Genomic DNA, 21,921 nt, shown 5'->3' on the forward strand with positions numbered 1-21,921 from the left:
AAGATCTGTGTTAGGTTCCTAAAGGGAAATAATTCTGAGTTTCTTGGTGCCAAGTTTTGTTTTTCTGCATTGTGTGTTCTGTGGATGCTCTATTTTTACTTTTTTTGCCATGTAACAATATAATGAGGAAACCAATTCCACACTGGCTTGTTTCACAATTAACATAAATGGAAACAAGAGCAAATTTTATTGTGCTGTAGCCTGGTTTTCCAAAAGAGGCAAAGCTCATGCAGTTCCCATCAGGTTTTCCCTCTCTGTCTCACCCCAGGTAATTCCAGTTTCAGTCTCATTCAAAGATTCAGGTCTCTAAACCACAAAGAGTAACTAAACACTGTCCTGATACAGGTTTTGTTTATGGATGCTTGGTGGGACAGAGGCCTTATTGTCTGTAGCTCAGGGTTTGTTTTAATGTGGAAAAAAAGGAGATGTAAAGCTCCCAGGAAAAAAGCTGTGCTGGAGGAGTTGGGGTTCCAACAGAGCTGCCCTTGATAACTCCCTGCTCTTTATTTGCACTGCAATCAGTGAGTAACAGAGCAAAAGGTCAAACCCTGCAGTAGTCCTGCAAAATCCTCTTTATTTTTCAAGTAAACCAGCAAACAGGGATACCAGGTCAGTGCCCTGTTTTCCATGTATGTTCAAACACAGTGGTGCATTTCTCTGCCATATATTCCAGTTAGTGAGGGCTGAAGTTGCTGGGTATGTAACTCAGTAAGTTTTGTGTCCCAAGAATTAAAAGCTTGCGGAGTACAGCCCCTTTACTGCCCTTGGAACGAGTGAAATGTGCTGAACTAAGCACATTTGCAGATCACAGGAATTAGTTCTATAGCCATAATTACATTCTCTGCAAAAAGACCTATCTACCATTGCTGTTTATAGCTGCCCATCTGCATGTGAAAAACCACTTACTGTGCTTCACATGCACATCGGTTTGCAACCAAAAAATTACTGAACGTCCTCAACTGGGAACACAAATTGAACGTAGAGTTTAGAAGACTGATGGAGGGGAGGATGGTGGAGGGGAGGCCCTCTCACGTCAGTTTTCTTGATCTCTGTGTTGTAAATCTCTTCCCTGACCCCCTGCAGCCAGCAGTGTACCTGAGGGTGAGGAACAGGGCCCAGGGCAAGTACCTGAGCGTGGCTGGGAGCCTGGCAGACATCCGGGCGGCCTCGGTGTGCGCGGCGCCGCGCAGCCGCAGCGACTCCCAGCTCTGGCACTTCTGCCGGGGGCTCCTCAGGTCCAAGGTGAGTTTCAGAGTGGTTGTCCACTAATGCTGCCCTTGATGGTCTGTTATTAATATTTTTTTAAAAAGCTGATGGTTTAACATTAAAAAAATGAAGGAACAAAGATCACCGCCTTTGATCAAGTAGCTGGTCGGGTGTTGAATAATCTGTTCCTCGCTTGCTTCCCATGATTTACTGCCTGAGACAAGTCAGGCACAGAACTGAGGCCCTGTGGCCTGGATCTCACTGCTCTCCATGTTTCCTAGGCCAACAATACCTGTCTGGATGTCATTGGGGGCAGAGACGTGCCTGGGGCCAAAGTCGCCCTCTGGACAGAACATGGGAGGGACAGGCAAAAGTGGAGACTCAACGAGGATGGAACCATCACTTCATACCTCAGTGAGCAACTGGTGCTTGATATTAAAGGTATTTAAAAACAAAACCACTCAAGCTCACAGGTTTTAAGTGTGTTTTTTGATTAAGGTTAACTTCCACAGTCCAGCTTTTTTTTTTCCCTTTGTACTTAAGGTGAGAAACTGAGTCCTACCTTTCCTGTTCAGTTGCTTGACAGTGGGACAAGAAACAGCAGGGCAGAGAGGAGCCTTTCTCTTTTGATTCCAGAGGTTTATTTTGGTCAGATGAACTGTTGTGCCTTGGGGAGTTAAATAGTGCAGATGGCAAGAAGTGCAAGTTACAGCAGACGAAGTGGTGAAGGGAAATCAACCACAGAATAGCTCAAAAAGAGAAAAGAGGCTGAAAAAAGAGGGCTGGTTAAAATTGTCATTGCTCAGTTGCAGATACCAACCCTCTACCTCATGGAATTCCTGTTTTTCAGCTGATTTTCCTACTTAGTCACACTTCTCAAAGATTGTGTATAATTTGTATGAGTATTTCTTTCAAAAGCTTTTCCTTCATGATTTTGTTTTTAAGGAGGAAATTACTACGACAAGAATCACATCATTATGAATCAGCCAATAGAAAACAAACCTTCACAGAAATGGGATATTGAAATATTGTGAATAAAATCCACCCCACAGATGGACTTTTTGTGGGCTACCAACATGTAGAGGGGAAAAAAGAACCCAACTACTGAAGTCATACACCACTGGAACCATAAGCAGCAACTCCTCTCTATTTTCCTTTGTGCCAAGCACCAGCTCCTGAAAGAACTGAATTTTGCACAAATCTGGAAGATGGGAGGCTGATCCTATGTCTCTCTGCAGGGAAGCTGATTCTGCAGAGGCTGCTCCTGTGAAAGCCACCATTGCTCTTCCTCTGAAGTATGAAAGGTAAATGCAAAAGAGCAGGCAGAGGTTCTGCAGCATGGGAAGTGCAAGAGATAAGAGGGGAAAGGCTCTTCAGGAATGCTGTCTGTACCTTCCTCACCCTGCTGGAAGCTCACTGAGGAGTGAATGCACTGAGCTTCAAGGAACTTGAGCTGGGCTTTCATGTCCCAGGTGAAACTGTTTAGGCTCCAAGCGATCCTGAATGATGTCTCTGATTAAAATGCAATTTATTTTGTTCTTAAAGACACCTTTGAACTGGAATTCCAGCTCAGCCTGTGAAATGAGGCAATACAGGGGCCTTTCACCCCCTAAATGATACTGGTAAGCAGCCTTTGTCTTCTCTGCTTTTAACAGCACCAAAACCACCTCACCTTGGTGTGTATTTCCAAAGGTGCCAGCAGCCTGCACTGCAGGGCTGGCTTCATGTTCCCAGAGCAGCGTGGGGACATCAGGGCACCGTGGCACCAAGGACAACTGATGGCCACAGCTTGGAGTGCCAGGGCTCTCCTGAGTTTCCACACTATGCAACCACACTATTGCTCCAACAGAGCCAGACCTCACTGACTGCAGGTGGTGCTTGAAAAGCTTTTCCTGGCTCAGCCACAGCCCCTTGGAAGGCTGTGAACACCTGACAAGAGGAAGAGGAGTCCCTCAGCTCCCCAGCTTCAGCAGCACTAAATTCATCTTCATTGAAAATATTTTTTTTCCAGCATTTCTACATTCAGGGTATGTATTTCTAGGACTATTTAAAGAGTTCAGGTTAGCTGAAGAGAGATATCTGAGATTCCAAAAGCTATGCCAGCTGTGCACTCAAACAGGATCATCCCCAAACAAAGACAAAACTCTTTAAGTTTGCCATAGAAATAAAATATATGGATGTCTATTTTTGTATGAAATGGAGTTCTATATAGTACTATTTAAAAAAAAATCTACTTGCACTTACTATTTTACATTCTAAAATTATCATAAATCTGCTGTTTGAGTAAGATCCTCAAATGTATGTATACATTTTTTCAACTAAAGCACTTGTTAAGCTTTTTTCCATATAAGCCAGTGCATCATGTGTTCTGCATGTGATTTTCCATTTGAAATTTTAAAAGCCTGTGTAAAAAGTTGTAGTTTTTTAAATGAAGAATGACTACATCATACTTGGTGTCTCAGTGTTACATAACAAAGTAAAGCAGGCTTTTGTACTTAAGAGACCTTGAATGTAAAATGCTTAAGCATGTATATTTTAACTGTATAAAACTTTTTAGGAGAAACATTTTGCTGGTTGGTTTCTTTTAAACAAACTAAATAATAGTTTTCAGCAGATGTTGAACACATTCCTGTGAAATATTTCTTTTCCAATGGCCAAAAAGGGGGGATAAGTATATTGAATATGTGGCTGTGCTGTTACATGAGACTGCACATTAAAAATCAATGAAGTATTAAAGTAACTGCACCAGACTCATCAAAACCCACTCCAGAGAATATTGAAAACATAGATTCCAGCCAAAGGCTTTTGGTTACTTTCACTTGAAATTGGTGCTGAGGGAGGTAGAGGATAAATTTTGTTGTCTGTTTATTCCAGGGATGGCAGCATCTGAGGGAAAGAGGGGTTTTCTTGGGCAAAGCTTTCCCCCTGTGGGAACAGCACACGCAGCTTTTACCAGGAAGCTTTTGTTCTGTCAGGGCAATCAAACAGATTTGCCTGCTGATGAACTTTACAAATGAAAAAAAAAAAACAAGTTAATGTTTTATGCCCAAGGTTTTGGAGCCTGTTCCATGTATAACTTTAGATGTCCTCCACATCCCAGCAGCTCTCCAGAGGGAGGAGGACACCACAGCACTGGGGGTACTTAGGAGTGACTTCATCCAGCCACAGGCCTGGAGCTGTGGCTCACTTACCTGTTTTTCCCAGTGCCCATTTTCCCAAAAGTGTGGAAGGACAGCTAACATTTGGCACCAGAACGTAGCCAACATATTGCAATGCTTTGTTAGCACTACAAATCAGAGGCTGGATGGATTAAAAAAAAAATTTAATAAACCTTGGTCTCAAGAGATGCCAAGGAGCTGCCAGGAGCAGCTAATTCACAAAAGCATCAAAGAACTTCAATCAGACATTCAGTCCAGAGTGACAAGGCAAGGTTTTCTTTCTCTGCATCTGAGCTAAGGTGAAGCTCTTTAACAGTAACAGTGCTGCTGCTCCAGATCTGCCTCAGTGCATCCAAGTACGACAAAGGGAACCGCAGCCCGTGAGTCTGCTGGGGGACAGAGACAGAAAACCCCCCCTCAGCAAAGTGCAGGGACTTTGTTACACACCAGTGTGTGAGGCTGTGGGGAGGGAGCAGCAGGAATGTGCTCCATTCCCACAGCACACTCCTGTTCCTGAGAGCAGCCCCCAAAAGATCCAGTTTTATCCAGACCAATTTTACATGGAAGAGTTACCTCTATGCTGTAGCACATTTTACAAGGTAGGGATGTTTATGGTACATGTGACATCCTCCTCTGGTTTCCACACAGGAGAGAAAAAAGAATTAAATTTACCCTCTTACTAACCCCTTTCCATGATTTTAGCAAGGTCACAGAGTTTTATTTCTAGCTGACACATGCAGTCTTTGGGCACAGAAGCACAGAGGACCTTCATTCCCAGACTCTTTTTTAAGGGCAGGAAGGAAGGTCCTGGGATATGTTATGTCCAGCCTCAGCTCTAAAGGAGCAGTGAGATTTACCTCCAAAGGAAAATAACAGCCTTGCAGCAGTGGCTAAGCCAGGGCCAGGCTGTGCTCTGTTCTGCCTCTTTGCTGGAGCAGTGCAGACCTGAATTACATTTCAGAAGAGTGAGTTCTTTACTCCCAGTGCTGACTGCCCCGGGCTGAAGTGAGCAGCCCCACAGAAGTGTTCCAGTGGATACAGGAGCTAACACAGGTTTAACATGAAGGAAATGAGGTGCAGGGATCCCCATGGAATGTCTGCTACATCTGCAGCAGCCTCCAACAGGACCTGCTGAAGGACACACAAGAGAAGCTTTTAGTTGCTCCAGCAGCTTTGCTAACTGTGCCACTGGGCATGCACAAGATATCCCATTAGCATCTCAAATGTTTAATTAAGCATGAGATTACATTACTTAGTTCTACTATTCCCTGCCTGTGCTGCAGCTTCAGCTCATCCTGGTACACTGGGAATGGGCTGAAAAACTCTGGGTGCTGAAGAACACAGCCAAACCCACAGTGGCCAGACAAATTTTGGGGTGCTTTTGCAGGAACAAACCTGTGCCAGGCCGTCCTCACTGGCAGTGTCATCCTCTGTCCCCATCATGTGAGTTTCCCTCCTGTTCTTCAAGGAATGATACACATAAACCATGTCCCTGCGAATTTCATCCTAAAAGACAGCAGGAAGAAAATGGTCACAGGTCATCCACACCCTCACACTCACCTCAGTCCAGGGCCAGCTCCTTAATTCCATTAATTAATTCATTAATTAACTTCATTAATTACTGGACACTGGTACAGCAAGGAAAGCAAGTGACCTTCTCAACTGAACAACCCAAGAGCCACCTCCTACAGCAAGAAGGGACTCTCCAAAACACCTCTGAAAATCTATTTACAACTTTCTGCCTTAAAGCTGATCCTGCTGGAGTCACAGGACTGATGCTGGGTAGAAAACCAGCCCATTTAAGGCACCTCTCCTGAAAAGTCTCAATGAGCAGGTGTGCATCAATAAATCTCCAGTCTGAGACTGATCTGTCTCTTAAAAGTCACATGCCCATTATCAATCCTTGGCCAAGGTTATGCAATAAAATTGGAAAAAAAGTTTCCAAGCCCTACACAGTGTCACAGCAATATGGACACAAATAAAATGGAGGAGAAAAATCAGAAAGTTTTGGTATGGTTTTTTTGGAGGGACACATTCCACTCATAAAGAAAAAAAAAACCCATAAACAACCAACCAACCAACCACCAAAAAACCCAAAAAAACTTTTACAAGATTATCCATCCTCTGTATATGTTTCCCCTCCCTCATTTTTTAAAAAATTAAGATAACAAAAGACCACTTCTATAATTTCATACTAATAAACCCTCAGAGATAAGCAGCAGAGTAAACACAGAATGATGCACAGTGCCAGTATCTATGTTGTGGAACATTTTATAAGTGCCACTGTCACCCACTCAGGTACAGAGATAACTCAGTAGTGAAGACTAAATGCAACCAAGATAATTCCCTCTCTTCAGGAACCCTAATTTTATAACTTCTTCATGTTAAATACAAATAGTTTTTCTTAAAAATCTATTATCCAGAGCTACAGAGGCCTGCTGTAATGACCTACCCCACGTGATTCAAATAAAATCCATACAGAATCACAGACAATATAATTCTGTACCTCCCTCCAGAAGGCTGGAATGTGCTCAGCAAACAGCCCCAGGATCTCCTAACAGCAATAATGGGATGCAGGATCCAACCAAGCAGAACTGCACAACCCTTTTAGCACAACAGAGCAACAATTCACGTGCCTCCCACTGCCCACCCCAGGCATTCAAGGAGGGGCTTCTTATACTTACAGCATTCTCTTGATCTGGTTCCACAGTGATGATAGCATGGTCTCTAAACTGCAGTCTGATTTTGCTATCTATTTTTGGCAATTTCCCACCTAAGAATAAAAAATTCTCCCTTAGAAAAGGAAGAAAACCAGACATGACACAAATTGAGGCCCCTGTGCACTACCCATTCTCTCATAGATTTTTTGTTAACCTGTGTTTCCACAGCCACAAGTTCTCAAAATTGTGGTGGAAGGAGCAATGAGAAAGATTTTTAAATTCTAGGATAACCCTTATAGTGGTCTAAGGAAAACAGGTCATCTCTCCAGCCAGACACTGGGAACTGACCAAGAGAGGTGTGCAAGCACACACAGAGCCAAGCAGCACACAGAGCTGGGCCTAGACTGTGATCTTGGCCTGCCAGGAAACGCTGCAAGTTTTAAGAGGCAGACTCAGGCACTACCATCACAGCAGCCAGTTTTGGGGAGTCCAAACTCTACCTGGAGTCAAAGGATCAGAGTCACACCCCAAGCACGGCGGCAGCCGGTGCGTGATGAAATCCTTCTTCATGTCGGATGATCTCAGTTCCCTGGAGTGCTCCAGACTGTCTGCAAGCCTTCTCAGCAGGCTGCTCAGCTTTTTGGTGCAGTCAGCTGTGTTCACCTGCTAAACATCCACAGAGGATTCCAGCTGAACAGACCAGGCCTAAAGCAGTGCAGCAAAGCAGTGAAAATCTTTCATCTCTGCTTAGTCCCAAACCAAACTTTGTTTCTTTCACACAAGCTGTTCACGTATCAAAGCTGAAGCAGCAGGACAGGACCACCAAAAGGAGGTCCCACAGCAATTCACAGCTTCACTGACTTAAAGATTGAGAAGCTTGGCCTGACAGAACTTCTTCTGTCTGACAGATCACCTGGATGCACCATTATTCCCTGAGTGCCACCTACTAACCATGAGCAGTTGCCTTGGAATGCTTGTCCTCAGTGCCACGTCCTCTTTTGCTGTATCAAACACCAGGCCAGGAATTGCATCCAGTAAGAAATCTCCCCAAGAGCTGAAGGACAGGAAGAAGAAAAAACATTACTGAAATAGTTACATTGAAATAAAATACACATCCTACTTTTTTTTTTTTCCTAACTAGTGTTAAGATATAAAATAATTATTATAGTCTCTTGGTTTTTTTTCATGTCTACTCAAATGTTTCCCTATCTGCCACCCAGTGGGAAGAAAAAACTCTGGCCAATAAAAGGAATTTACTTCTTAGTGCTTCTCTTGCCCCCAGTTTCCATGTGCCAGCAAATGCCTCCAGCTACTCAGTGCTTTTCCAAACTGCCCTGCTTATCCCACACCTCTCTGCCTGCTGGAATCTGGTCCAAACAAACTCTGCTTCAACAGAGATGTCCTTTTTGTCTTGGTGCCTAAAAATACCTGCAAGTGCTACCTCCACAGCTATTTTCAAATCCTCTTCAACTTTCCAAGGAAATGTTTCCACATCATACTTCCATCTACAAGCCAAATCAAAACACCAGGACTGCTGCTTATTTTACCTACACTTGCTGACAGCAGGGCCAGAGGAAGGCTCTTACACTTCACTGCCAATAACCTTAATGGATGATGATTGCACTTTTTAACTTTGGAAGAAGAGCAGTCTTGAAGCTTTTCCTGCTCTCTGCTCAGCCATGGCAGACATCCCCAGGGAATGTGCTCCTGACAAGTCACGCACTGGGCTGGCCCTGGGCTCCTGCAGCCGTGGAGGAACAGCACTGACTCCATACAAGGCTGCAGATCTCCAGCAATCCCATCAGAAGGAGCTGAATCCTTGGCTTCCCAGCACTGCTTGGCCAATAAATCAGATGCAGCTGGACAGGCCCTGCTGTGCACAGTGGCCACAGGAAGAGTGACCAGCAGCACTGACACCTGGGCTTCCACAGCGGCACAGCTGGTGCTCAGAGATTCATCTCAGTTATCTAAAATATGCCCAGTTTTGCAGCTAACAGAAATCCTTCCCAATTCCTAAATCAGGCCAATAATCCAAGGCCAGCACCTGAGAGCTGATTAGGTGGCAGTAACAGCATTTTTCCCTGTGTGATAACAATGTTTCGCTGGAAGGACAAGGCCCTGACCTGTGTCAAAAGAAATCTGACTCTCATGCATGGGGCAGAAAATTAAAAGCAGATTAGCAGAGAATATCTGCATGGAAGAATCTGTCTGAAGAGGTGTGGGTGACCATCAAATACAGGAGGAAACCTGATGAAAGGAATAACCCAAGGCTCTTTATCTGGATTATGAAATGAACAGCAGCTTCAGCCACTGGTGAGGGCTTTTTTTAAAGACAACAGTGAGATTGCAGATGTAACATTGTCTTCCACATTAAAGTCTCCAGCTGGTAAATAATAAATAAAGCAATTAAGAAGCAATCAAGCTTGCTGCATGAAAACCTGGCAAAGAGGGTGCTCCAAACAACAATGTTCTCCCTCTCCTCCCTCCCCAAACACCAAAACTTCAATTACTGCTACCTCAACACTTAGATTCTGTCCCTAACTGCAGGGCACCTATGTAATAGTGGGGTATCTACCTCTATTCCATGTCACCACATCTCTGGGGGGAAGCTGACATGCCCTATCCCTGTGATACCCACAGGAAAACAAACCACACAAGGGCTGAATGGGGTGAACACAGGAAAGACCCAAGCAGAGCTCATTATAAGGTTATTTTTTTGAGAAACAGGGCATGACTCCTTTGAAACACCAGCTTCAGGTCTGTACTATTCACACACATCATCTGGCAGAGGAAAGCCACACAAAACACGAAATGAAGAGGAATTACTTGTTTTGGTAGGTGCTGATGGTCACGTGTGTTGAATAGGAGATCCCATGAGGAGTGTCAGCCTGGTGAATAGTCCCTCTTGGGAAGTACAGGAAGTCACCTGGCTGCAGGAAAATGAGAGAGAATTGATACATTTAGGTCACCTGGTCAAACCTTACTGTAGTCCAGAGAAAATAACTCTGAGCAGACAGACTGACAAAATATGTTCTTCAAAAATCACAAAACTGAGCAATTCTCCAATGTACACTTTAATAACATAAAGCACTCTAAGCCTGAAGTCCAACATCTCCAATTTTCCAACCTACTGTCAATATTTGCTCAACAGCTGTCTGCAAACACGAGCTTTTAACATGCTACAACATGCACAGTCCTGCTGAGCTGCAGGAAGGGGACAAAGAATCAGCTGAGATGAATCTGCTGGGAATTTGGTCAGATCATATCGAAAGAAAAGGCCAGTGTTTCACATGAAAAGTCAGTCCAAAAATTTTACTTAAACAAGTAGAACCTTCCTGCTCCCTTATCTTCTCACCTATGTAAATTAAATATCTCCACATAAAATCATATAGATCAGGGAAGCTGAGACAAGAAATAAGTGCAAAGCACATGAAAATGCCTCCACAAAGGAAAAAAAAATCAGTTTACTCATGCCTTTTCCTACAAACACCAGCACAAAGAGAAAGCTCACAAAGCAAAACTGATGAAATCTAATTCCATTTTAACCTTATGCTCCTTAAACTTGGTCACATCAGCTACTTCTAAGAGCCTACCAAGCATGATTACACAGCCCAGCCCACCTGAAACAATGAAATTATGATACCTTTAACATGAATTCATGTGTGGGACTCCCAATCCTCTCTTCTGGCTCAACGTTGTACTCCCGAGCCAAAGGCACTGTTGGTTTGTAGAGCCGCCAGTGCTTCTCTCCTTCCAGCTGCAGGATGAACACCTGCAAAACACCATGAATCCAAATTTCCTGGGGGGCCTAAGGAAGCCCTGCTGCCCCTCACACATCCAGCTCGTCAGGTATTTTAATTTATCCTCCTCTGACTCGCCAAGTCTGTGGAACCAAGCCAGAACCAGGGACAGAAATAGTGGCAGAGGTCGCTTTTCTGACAAATACAGGTTTTCCCCTTCCCTGCTCTCAGCTACTCCACAGCACAGCAAGGACAACTCCTTTCACATCACCTTTTAGATATCTAAATGGACAAACTTACATTTGAACTAAATTCTTGTGCTCTATTTAGAGACAACAAACAGTTGTGAAGTGTGATCTGTTTTATCCTGAATTTCAAAATCCCTGTTCCTCTCCAGTCACTTAAACTTAGCCATTACTATTAGTACAAAAATATCTAAGGAAACACTTGGAAGTAATTACCCTAAGTTTTCAGTGGAAAAACAGAACTCTCTAGAATGTTTACTGGGGGGGAGAGGTGGAAGCACACACAGAGGCACCCACTGCCAGGAGCTCACAAAGGATCTCACAGATAAGGAGGTGTTTTCCTACCTCAACATCATCATAGTGAGGGGGAAGGCCCTGAGACCCCTGGGGAGTGATGTAAACATTTGAGCCCACCAGAGACCCAAAGTAACACTCCAGCTTCTCCTGAATCTTCCACAGCTCCTCCTATTTAAAAAAAAAAAAATGCTGTTAGTACTGAGGAGCTCAGCCAGGCCTGGCAGCCACCAGGCCCATCACTGGCGAAGAATGGTGACATCCCCACAGCAACACACAGCCTGGCAAGCAGCTTCTCCTCAAGGCAAGCACTGCACCAGCAAAGGAGATCTGCCACAAAAGTAACGAGTAAGCCAAAAACTCTGGTGCCTCAACAGAATACTGATGTTTTCTCTCTTCCCTGTACCAACTTCAGGCTGCAAAACCAGGCAAAAATGAGGCTGAACAGAGCAGGATAAACCACCCATCATCCCATCTGCATCAAAGAGAGAATAACACAAAGGTTAGACACCTTTTACAAGTGACTCCAATTGCTTGGGAATATTCAACCACAAACTTTACTCATCCACACCCAACACATGACAGGGAAAGATCAGGAGATGCCAACAACTGAGATCAGTCAGTGACACTACACGTGGGACTCAGTTTATTTGGGTCTTATTTGGGCCTTAGACTTTGCTGACACCTTGGGACAAAAAAGGACTGCCTAAATCAAAGTACCTACAAGTATCCAAGTCCTTTACAACAGTGCAGCACCACTGTCTCCTTCCCATGCCCAAAGACTGAGGACACTCAGCAGAAATGGGGTGGCCACTTCCACGGTGCAATTCAGTGCTAATCCATTGGCAAGAATGGTGGAGTGTCCTGGAAATACTTGACATGCTTTCACACCTCATCCTTGATTAAAGGGAAGTGGTACAAAACCCCCTGTTTGCACAAGGAAAAAGTGGGGCAGAAGAGATAATTTAAGCACAGATGCCTAATTGTCATATATCTATTTAAAAACCACTCTTAATATTACAGAAAAACATTATAGCATGAATCACACTTTGCTCTAACTGCAGAGCACTGAAACATGATGGCAGTGCAGAAGTATGAACTGTGTTTTAATACAGTTCATGTAAAGATTCCAGCAGGCCATCAATGCCAACCTCCCCTGGGGGCAGATATGAAGCCATGTCTAGTGCCACTCAGGAAAAGCCACACCACACGATGAAGCAGGCATTAACTGCATTAATTACAATTAAACAATCCCACCTTGAATCTCTGAGGTTGATGAAACTGTATTGTTGCCTTTTTCTGGTCAAAATCCTTCTTCAGCTGCATGTAATTCACTCTACCTTCTTTATTTAAAACCTTCTTTTTCCCATTGACACACCTGCAGACATTCACATCTCGCCCATAGTGCAGGCCCTGGCTGCACAGCTCCTTCAAGTGTGACAGCTGGAACAGGGACTGGTAGTAAGCAGCCACCTGGACATCATTTCTCTGAACAAGCAGTGGCTTCTGCTCCCAGTAGTCCCTGAAAAACTCCTCTTCTTCGATGGGAGAGATCAGGCTCCTGAAGAGGCTGTCTGGGCTCTCAAAACTCAGGAGCGACGGAGAACCAGCTGTGTCCAGCCTGGGCCGTTTGCACTGAGCCTGTGCTTCCTTTGCCACGTCTGCAATCTTCCCTGCTTTCTTGGGCATCTTCCTGTCCAAGGGGAGAGAAGCCCAGAACAATCAGCCAACAATACAATGAAGAGATCACAGGCCCAAGGCAGCAGCTCTTGCCCTAGCCAGGAGGATATCACAGGGTATTGGGAACAGCTGTGGCTTCAGGGGGTCACTAATTGCTCCCAGCAGGCCCCCACTCCTCCCCCAAACCTCAGCAAACTCCAAGGGCTCTGCTGGAGCCACTGCTCACAGGAGCTCACACCTGAGTTTACACTAAAGAACGTGTGATGGAACCCAATGGATCACTGCCAGTGCAGGAACCCACCCACACAAAGAACCTGTGGGCAAGTGGACATGTAAAAAATTATTTATTTTAAAAATCAACTCAGCTTTAAGAGATTGAGTGAGTGCAATATGCAGAGTGAGTGGAGAGAGGGGGCAGGATCAGAAACTTGTATTCTTGTTACACTTCCTTCAACAGTACCACTTTACAAAAGAAGGAGTATTGTTAGGCCTTTCTGTTGATGCTGTGTAATTACTAAATCTACAAGCTTAAAACTTGTAAAATGTACCAGTTTAAAAACCAAAATGCCAAGATTCTGCTTTCATTTCTGCCAAGCTGTCAAACTTTGTGGTTTATACAGAATAAAAATAATTGTTTCATACAAGTTCAGATATTTAATTTTAAAGCTGAAAGTCATTTACTTTGTTTTTCCACAGTATGTTGTGCAGAATTATGCAAGAATAAAAAAAGTCAATTCACAAATGGTTTAGCTGCCAAGTTCTCAGGAAAGCTGAGGCACAAACTGAGTTAGCAGTAGGTCTAAACCATGTGCAGACAGACTTGCCTCGAGTCTGCTCCAGCATTTCCTCCCCCAGAGCAGCCTGGGGAGCTGAGCTCAGCGTGCTTGGATGAGCCAGCCCCAAGCCCTGGAGCAGCACAGCCTGGCAGCCAGCTCTGGGCTGGCCAGCCCAGGTGACTCTGGGCACGTCTGAGGAGCCAGAACATGCTGATGCTTTCACTTCCAGGTAAAAATGGCACCTTTACTCCCAAAAGCAAATGCTATCAATGTTACTCAGGTGCTTTTACTTGCACAGATGCCTTATCCTGAAACCCAAACTCCAGTTGTGGGTGGTAATTCCAAGCAGCAGGAAGTTCTCCTGTGCAGCAGGACATCCTGCTGATCCCCCAGCTCCTGGACAATGCTTCACCAGCAGCTCCTGGAGCAGCCTGTCCTTCAGGAGTAACCTGTGGTCACCTCAGTCCTGCAGGGGGGAATTCACATCACCACCTTCCCAGCAGGATGGACATTCCTAGCTGCAGGAAGCCACTGTACTACATGAGGCAAGGGAATGTTAAAAAAAAATTAAAGACTGAAAATTAGTCCCTGGTTGGCAGCAAGATCTGAAGACGCTGCTGGCACTAGGATCTAAAACTGGCATTCCCCAAATGTCAGGAACACAAATGTAACCAACCCTGATTTGATGGTTTTGAATTCCAGGCCTAAAGCCATCATTTCAACCTCTCAGATCGCTCTAATGAAGTTAAATTCACATAGGTACCGTTCACAGAACTCTGCTTCATTTACACCACGTGCTTCTCTGTAGCGTTTGGTTATTTACCACAACTGCAAACCAAGGATTGGTTTGGGCTGGAAGAAATCACCTGGCACAAACCCCCTGCAATAAGCAGGGACATCTCCCACTCGATCTATTTGGCCAAAGCCACGTTCAACCTGGCCTTGAACGTGGGATAAGGCAGCCCCAAATTCTCTGGGCAAGCTGTCAGGGCCTCACTACCCTCACCAGAAAAAAATCCTCCCTTGTATCTAATCTAAACCTACCCCTTAAAATGTAAAACCATTCCCCCCTGTCCTGTTGCTACAGACCCTGGTAAAAAGTCTTTTCTGTCTCTCTCACAGCATTTAAGTACTGAAAGGCTGCAAAAATATCCCTGGAGAGCCTTCTCCATGCTGAAACAGCCCAGCCTGAGTTCACAGCAGAGCTGCTGCAGCTCTCTGATCATTCTGGTGGCATCCTCCGATTCGCTCCAACAGCTCCCGGTCCTTCCCGTGCTGGGGACCCCAGAGGTGGGTGCAGCTCCCCGGGTGGGGTCTGACGGGGCAGGATCCCCTCCCCGCCTCCCTCAGGCTTTGGGAGCAGCCCGGGGCACCGTCGGCAGCGCGTGGCCGGCTCCGGTCCCGCTCTTCAGCTCCCCACACGCCCAGCTCCTTCCCGGCAGGGCTGCAGCGAGAGCCGAGCGGCAGAAGGGGCCCGCTCCGCCTCGCTCGGGGACAGCTGCTGTCACCAGTGTCGCCAGCGCCACTCGCACAGGGACACAAGGCGTGTTCCCGCTCGGCCCGGCAGCGCCGGGGGAAGCAGCGGGGACACGGGGCCCCGCCGCCAGCCCTCCCCTTCCTTCCCCTCCCGTTCCCGCAGCCCCGCACTCACCCCGCGGGCGGCAGGGAGGGGACGGCCCGGCCCAGCCCGGCCCGGTCCCGCAGGATGGGCCCGCTGGAAGCGGGGCGGATCCTGCCGCGCTGGGTGTCACGGGAGGAGACGCTTCCGGGCGGCCGCTAGGAAATGCAGCGCTGTTCCCGTGTTATTCCTGTGTGTGTTCCGACGGGAACGCAACAGTGTCTTCGCTGAAGTTGTTCTGACGATTAAATTTTGATTCCTACACAAAACAGTGTCTGGGCTTTAGTTGCGCCATCTTTTCCTGAACCAAAATCCCGTTCCAGAGTCCCTCTGAAGCTCCCTCAAAGAAATCTTCAGAATGTGTACCGAGGACATGAAAACTTCCAGAAGTATTTTTAATTACCTTTACTAAAGAGGCCTGTTAATGGTTTAGTTTACGTTGGCTAACGACATCAGAGGAAGATGTTAGGTAGGCTTTCCTAAAGCTTTATTCTTGTGTACTGATAGTTTGAAGAACTATATAAAACCTTTAAGAATGAAGTAGCCCGGACCTAAAAGTTTGCATCACCTACGCCAATACCCACAGGATGTTTTCTTATTACAGATGGGCGTAGCAGCAGATGTTAAAAATAGTGAGGCCACATCCTGCACCTCAGCTGATGACAGAAATCGTGACAAGCTGTTATTTCTGCTCCAGAAATCCACAAAGTACCCTCAGCATTACTGCCTGAGTGCCATCGGGATGAGCGCTCACCAAGCATGTATTTACATAATGCCTGTGGTGCTTTAACTCGCAGTAAATGTTGTGGGATATAAAACCCACGCATGGGACTGGCTGCAACACCAGCAGGAGTGGAAAATACTCGTGAGTACCTTTTTAAAGACTTCCGTGCTGGTCTGCAGAGACAAATTGACTGAAAGTAGTTATTACCATACCTGGCAGGAAGTTAACACACACTTCAGAGGGTCATGGGAGCTCAGCCAGCCCTCTAGACAATAAATAGTTTGTTGAAATACTGTTTGTTATCTTTTACTATTTATACAAGCAATAGATTTTTTTTAAGCATAATTTATCCTGATATCATCCCTGTCACTGCATTAAGAAAATAAAAATTATAAGCTTTGCTGTGAAAGCATGCAGTTAAATGTCATCAACATTTACAAGAGCATGTAGTGACAGGACAAGGGGGAATGGCTTCAGACTGAAAGAGGGGAGGATTAGACTGGATATTAGGAAAAAAAAATCTTTACTGTGAGGTTGGTGAGGCCCTGGCACGGGTTGTCCAGAAAGCTGTGGATATTCCATCCCTGGAAGTGTTCAGGGTCAGGTCTGAGCATCCTGGTTTAATGAAAGGTGTCCCTGCCCAGTACTCTGGGTGGGAAGAACCCCTGGCCAATGGTTTCATTCACAGCTGAAAGTAACAGCAGCTTTCTCCAGCAAAAGCAAGCTCTGCAGCTCTCTGGCACCTGTACAGATGAGTTAAGCATTGCCTGGAAGGCAAATGCAGGCAGAAATTTTAAAATTTTCCTCCACACCTCCATGTGAGGACCAGTTTGCTGCAGCCTACGCAGGGCTTGGGCATGCTGAGCTGCAGAGCTTCTGCTGCTGCAAATCCTGCAAGGAATTTAGAAAAGGGAACTGATTTGGAGTCTTTTCTCCATTGGAGGCTGAGGCTTCACTGTTGGCTACACAACTAATAATTTATCTCGTAGGGCAGATAAATGTGTGAAAATGGTGTTGTATTAGTTCATGTGAAAAGTTTAGAAGACACATTGCACATCTGGAGCAACGAGATGGGATCTTCTCAGGCAATCTGGAACATCTGTGCAGGATGCCTCATAAAGGCAGTGCAGGAGCAAGGCTGTGATGGTGTATTTTTATATACATCTGCTCAGCTTGAGGTCTGGTGTGCTGTTACTGCTGCCAAAGCCTGTGTGTCCTTTGGCTTTGCATTCCCAGCATTGTCATTCCTGGTATGGTTCTGCTTTCCATGACAGAATTTCCTGGAAAAGAATCAAAGCTGTCTCAGCTCTGACACATTTGTTTGGCAGCGATCTGTCCCACTCACTCTGTGAGATTTCAGTCACTCAGCAGGCACTGTGTCACCACTTCTGCAGCACTGGAAATGGGAGCTTGACAAATGCAGCTCTTTGAAAAAGTTAAGAGACATCACCATGCTCTGAACAAACAAGATGGGAGCAAGAAAATAAGAAAATTGAATGAGAAAAAAAAAAAAAAGTAAGTAAATAAAGAAATCAGAGAGTGACTTAGGCTTCCAAATTTATTCCCACTTCCTTGACCAAGCATTTATCTTGTGACGCTTTTTGTCACCAAATGATCATTTTGAACTTCAAAATGGTAATTTTTATCTGACTTTGTAAATATAAACTCCGCTTATGAAATGACAGACAAACCCAAGTAATTTAGTGGAAAATGCTCCTTATTTGGGAAAGTTATAAATTATTCTTTTCTGGAGCTGGGAAAACTTTCTGTGTTTATCCCTGAACATCCTTAATTTAGCCTCCTTAGCCTGAACCTAAGGATATTTCCATGCAGGATTCATCTGAGACTGACAGGTTTCCTGTATGTGTCTTTGTTTTGGCACAGCTGTTTCCTTTTATTTCCTGGAACTATGCTGGGGGTCACTGCTGCAAGGGGCAGATGCAGCTTCTCCTCACTGCAACATTCAATCTCAAAAGCCAAAGCGAGAGGGAGGGAGGCAAAACCCCAAGTTCACATGCAACAAAAAGCAGAAGAACCGAAGGTGTGGCTGGTTTGTTCTCTTGACAAAGTTGTCTAAAATTTCTGTCTCAAAGCCTGTGTTTCTAAGCCAAAGGGTTCTGCAGGAAGCAGGGGATTACAGCAGGTGGAGGTGAGGCAGAGGTGTGTGGGTGACTCCTGAAGGACACAGCTCGTGCTGGGGATGCTGCTCATCCACCTGGGAAGTGGCTGCAAGTGCACAGGTCTGGGATGTTGTTCCTGTACTGCCTCAGGGACTGGTGAGCCAGGTTCCTCAAAACAGAGGTGCCATGGAGAGTCACGGACAGCTGACAAGGGTGAAGAGTCTTCCTGAAGTGTTGCTGATGCACAGTCTCCAAAAGCCCCATCAGCCTGGCTTCCTGCTGGTCCCTACTGCACTGCCAAGCCATCATTTTCCCCCTGGCTCCCATCCGAGGGCAGAGGCTGCTGAGGTGCACAGGGGTTGCCCAGGAAAAATTGGAATGCAGGAAGGAGACAAGGACAGGAGCTGTCCCAAGGCTGTCCCAAAGCAGTTGGTGTGGATTGCCAACCACAGTGGAGCACAGGTGAAGGACAGAGGGGCTGATTTGAGAGGAAGGGTTGGAGTGCAGACACAGACAGGGCAATGGCTCAGGGGGGAGCTGCTGTCTGTTCAGGAGGGTGACAAAGGGCTCCCTTAGTGAGCACACAGCTCCTGTGCTCCTGCAGTGGAGCATCTCCTGGTGAAGCTCTGCATAGTCCAGTTGGAAAAGAACCCAGACACGTGAGAGTTTTTCATTAAGAGTTTTGCTGCTGACCAAACCAGCCCAGGTTTGATGCAGAAGTCTCTTTTGGAAAACTGTAACCTTTTCCTCTACTGCTGTTGCATTATTTTTGAAGTATGATGCAACTCTCATACACAAAATAAAGTCTAGCTTATAAGCATTTTTGTTCATATGTACAAACCCCAGTAAAAAAAGTTGAACACAATATATACACTGGGAAATATAATCCTGGAATATGTGTCAATAGCATGATTGTTCTGCAAAATAATCCTGCCCACGTTTCCCTTCAGAGATCTCTTCCTCTTCAAGCGAGGTGTGTCAGCATTGGAGATGTTGGTTTGACTTGCCCTGGTCTCACTGTCCTCACAGGGCTCTGGGAAGGGACTCAGGTCCATGTCCTCATCCGTGTCGTGGTAGCAGCCATCGAAAGCCATCGCTTGCACTGCGTCCATGCTGTACATTCCTGAAGCCTGGCAACAAAGGAGAGTTACTGTGTGACTAGCAGGAGCCTTTCTGGCAAATCATAAATGAATAAAACAGAAGATAACGAAAGCTTCCCCCTCAGTGTTGAGCATGTGGAGAACAGGGCTGTCCCACAGTATGGCTCTCTGTGGGGCCTGCCCCCTTGAGCAAGGAAATGTCATCAAATGTCATAAAACACACTTGTCTGCCTGATTATTGCCAGCTGCTGGCTGGCAATTCGTGCCTCAGCTTCTGAAATAGAGGAATCTAACTCTCTCCTGTAGGTCTGTGTTGCTGGAGTTGTGGGAAATTACTTCAAACATTTCTGGGAGTAGGTTTTTGATGGGATTATCCAATCATGTGAGCAACATGTGCATTCTTTCTGTGCTCCTCCCCTCATGATATTCCAGCAAATGAGTTTACAGAGGGGATATCCTTCAAGCAAAGGTTTTAAGTGAGAGCTTCACAGAAAGCAGATGTTTAACGTGTGGCTATATCTGCTTCAGGCCCACTTTTCTAAAAATTACCTTGTCATTCATCTGGTCTGCACAAAAAAAACCCCAGGAAACAGGGAGAAATATCATATGAGGCATGCTGAGGTCTATTTCAGAGACAGCAGAAATGCCGTGATTGATAGGTATTTGAAAATAGTAGGAAGGTTATATTCCTCTGAGGGGGAAAAAAGGGGGCAAAAAATATCCCTAACCTCTGCCACAAAAAAGGGAGAGAAAGCACAGACCTTTCAGGATCTCAGAGAGGAGGAGACTTTGTCTCCCTTCACCCAAGTGAAAAAAAAAAAGTGAGATACAGAGTGGAGACAGAGATTGTTACTGTTCTGTTATCACAGGGGTGTATCAGGACTACTCTGTGGCTTGCATGATGCTTTCAGAAGGCAACAAAACACAGAGGGTTGTACCTTGCCCCTTTTTTTGAGTTGTTTCCTCTCTTCAATTGTGGTGAGATAGTTCACCGCTGCATACTCGATGACTGACAGGAAGACAAAAAGGAAGCTGATCCATAAATACACATCCACAGCCTTTATGTAAGACACTTGAGGCATTGAGGCACTTACTCCTGTCATGATGGTGGACATTGTCAGCACTGTAGTTATACCTGCCAGAGAGAAGAGAGAGGTTGTCACAGTTGTGGCCAGCTGGCTCTGCTGAGCTCATCAGCACTGCCTGGACAGCAGGGCTTTGTGAGGGAGTGTGACTGACACCCCCTCAACTCCCTCTCACGGGCTCTGAGAAGTGGAGTGAACCATGAAGGACCCATCACACACAAGACTGAGAGCACTAAATCATCTCTCTGCTCAGCATGGTCACTGAGCAGCACAAGGAACACGTTTCTGGGACAGATTTGGGCACGGCCACACACAGGTGAAAGCTGTGGCCATTCCTCACTTCCCAGAGCCAGGGCTGCCACTGCGCATTTTCTTGTCCAGGAAAATCACTAAAGAATCATTTTCCCTCCCAACCCTTTCTCAAATTTTACTTCTTGAGAACAAATATCAGCCTCTATGTCCCTGTCATAACTCCACAGCTCTCTAAAAACAATCTAGGATAAAAATACTACAGCCACTGAAACTAAGAAAAAATTATTGTTTTCCTCAGTGTGACCAGAATTTCACCCTCATCTTTTCAATCTCTGCTCTTACATCAGCTATTCATCTCATTTTGGTTTGCTCCAGCTCAGGAAAAAAAAACAATATCCAACTCAGGCTCTGCTTTTAAAGAAATCAGTGTAACTCTGGAAGTGAAAACACCCTGGCATCTGTGAGACAGCATTGTCAGCTGCAGCCCTTTCCAGTTCTACACCCATTCAAGTCCACTGGAACATACAAGAATTTCCCCCCTACCTCTCTGCATCTTCTTTAGTTTGAAGGATGGAGCTTGAAATACACCATATAAGAGGAAATGAATTTATTTAATGTACATATACTCTAGGCCAAGGAGCTAGTCTTATTAAACTTTGTTGTTAATGTTTCCTATAAATTATGTATGATTATGCTAATGAAATGTGCTTTATTCATGGAACTCCTGATGCATAACCTTCTGCAGAAATCCATACATAAAAAACATGATCAGCAAAACCATCTTGACAACATTAAAAATTGCCTACTGAGAATTAAAAAGTTATTTTTAAAGATGAAGTTAAATTTCATCTAAATAAAAGGAATTCATAGATGCATTAATAAAAGTAGGTAGGAGGTACCATAATTTTTTTACAGATTAACAAAGAGATTTATATCTCATATATTAATAGCTTTAGACTGTGCCAATAGAAAGGGACCTGAGTGGCTACAGTCCTATTTTTTCTAGATTGATATAGTTACAGAGAAAAATGAGGGCTTTTTCTCTTGTCTAAGAAATATGGCAACATACAGCTGGCTTCTGGGATGAGCAGAAAGAAAAGAGATTCTTTATTTTAACCTGACAGTTGCAGGACTCAGGTACATTATGGTTGCATTACATATCTTAACAAATTCCCATCAGATCTTCAGGGATCCTAATTTTTGAAAAAATGTACTCATTCCAAGGCCATCAGCATTATATTCACAACAAAGACAGCCTTTGAG

General features: G+C 45.1%; 3 protein-coding genes across 6 annotated transcripts in view; 1 reads left to right on the plus strand and 2 right to left on the minus strand.

Annotated features, from left to right (window-relative positions):
• Positions 1-15,346, plus strand: part of CRYBG3 (crystallin beta-gamma domain containing 3) — a 93,187-nt gene extending 77,841 nt beyond the window's left edge. Inside the window, exons 20-23 of one of the 2 annotated variants that reach the window (XR_005953866.1) lie at positions 1,084-1,242; positions 1,488-1,647; positions 2,152-3,233; positions 14,882-15,346. Coding sequence is in view for 1 of the 2 variants with exons in the window: in XM_041420855.1 (XP_041276789.1) it covers positions 1,084-1,242; positions 1,488-1,647; positions 2,152-2,240 (408 nt within the window). In the remaining variant the exon portion in view is untranslated. Of the gene's footprint in view, positions 1-1,083; positions 1,243-1,487; positions 1,648-2,151; positions 3,770-14,881 lie in introns of those variants that run through there. The other variant, XM_041420855.1, reaches the window with a different exon arrangement.
• RIOX2 (ribosomal oxygenase 2) lies at positions 4,512-15,498 on the minus strand. Of its 2 annotated transcripts, none has more exons than XM_041420857.1 (10): positions 15,411-15,498; positions 12,561-12,996; positions 11,355-11,474; positions 10,668-10,796; positions 9,851-9,954; positions 7,976-8,078; positions 7,525-7,690; positions 7,049-7,137; positions 5,760-5,870; positions 4,512-4,750 (listed from the first exon to the last, which is right to left on the minus strand). In XM_041420857.1, exons 2-10 carry the CDS (start codon positions 12,990-12,992, stop codon positions 4,592-4,594), a joined length of 1,413 nt encoding a protein of 470 aa, XP_041276791.1. In that variant the 5' UTR covers positions 12,993-12,996; positions 15,411-15,498; the 3' UTR covers positions 4,512-4,591. The 2 variants fall into 2 exon arrangements, with proteins under 2 accessions (XP_041276791.1, XP_041276790.1); XM_041420856.1 differs by having other exon boundaries at positions 4,512-4,753.
• A 2,162-nt stretch (positions 15,499-17,660) lies between these two features.
• Positions 17,661-21,921, minus strand: part of GABRR3 (gamma-aminobutyric acid type A receptor subunit rho3) — a 28,988-nt gene continuing 24,727 nt past the window's right edge. For both annotated transcript variants that reach the window (XM_041420932.1, XM_041420930.1), the window contains 2 exons: positions 20,260-20,456; positions 17,661-19,351 (listed from right to left, as the gene is read on the minus strand). In XM_041420932.1, the coding sequence (XP_041276866.1) occupies positions 19,049-19,351; positions 20,260-20,456 (500 nt within the window). In that variant the 3' untranslated portion in view covers positions 17,661-19,048. The remainder of the gene's footprint in view (positions 19,352-20,259; positions 20,457-21,921) is intronic.

The sequence above is a fragment of the Onychostruthus taczanowskii genome, unplaced genomic scaffold, assembly GCF_017590055.1.
Source record: "Onychostruthus taczanowskii isolate IOZ18803 unplaced genomic scaffold, ASM1759005v1 scaffold67, whole genome shotgun sequence".
Lineage (NCBI taxonomy): Eukaryota > Metazoa > Chordata > Aves > Passeriformes > Passeridae > Onychostruthus > Onychostruthus taczanowskii.

What these genes read in the sequence shown, in the direction of transcription:
- RIOX2 (XM_041420856.1), bottom strand. Translation starts at nt 12,992, where the DNA reads ATGCCCAAGAAAGCAGGGAAGATTGCAGACGTGGCAAAGGAAGCACAG. An exon ending in ATCAACCTCAGAGATTCAAG is followed by an intron (nt 11,475 to 12,560) that starts GTGGGATTGTTT and finishes TTTTTTAAATAG; the next exon opens with GAGGAGCTGTGGAAGATTCA. An exon ending in CTCTGATCCTTTGACTCCAG is followed by an intron (nt 7,138 to 7,524) that starts GTAGAGTTTGGA and finishes TTTTATTCTTAG; the next exon opens with GTGGGAAATTGCCAAAAATA.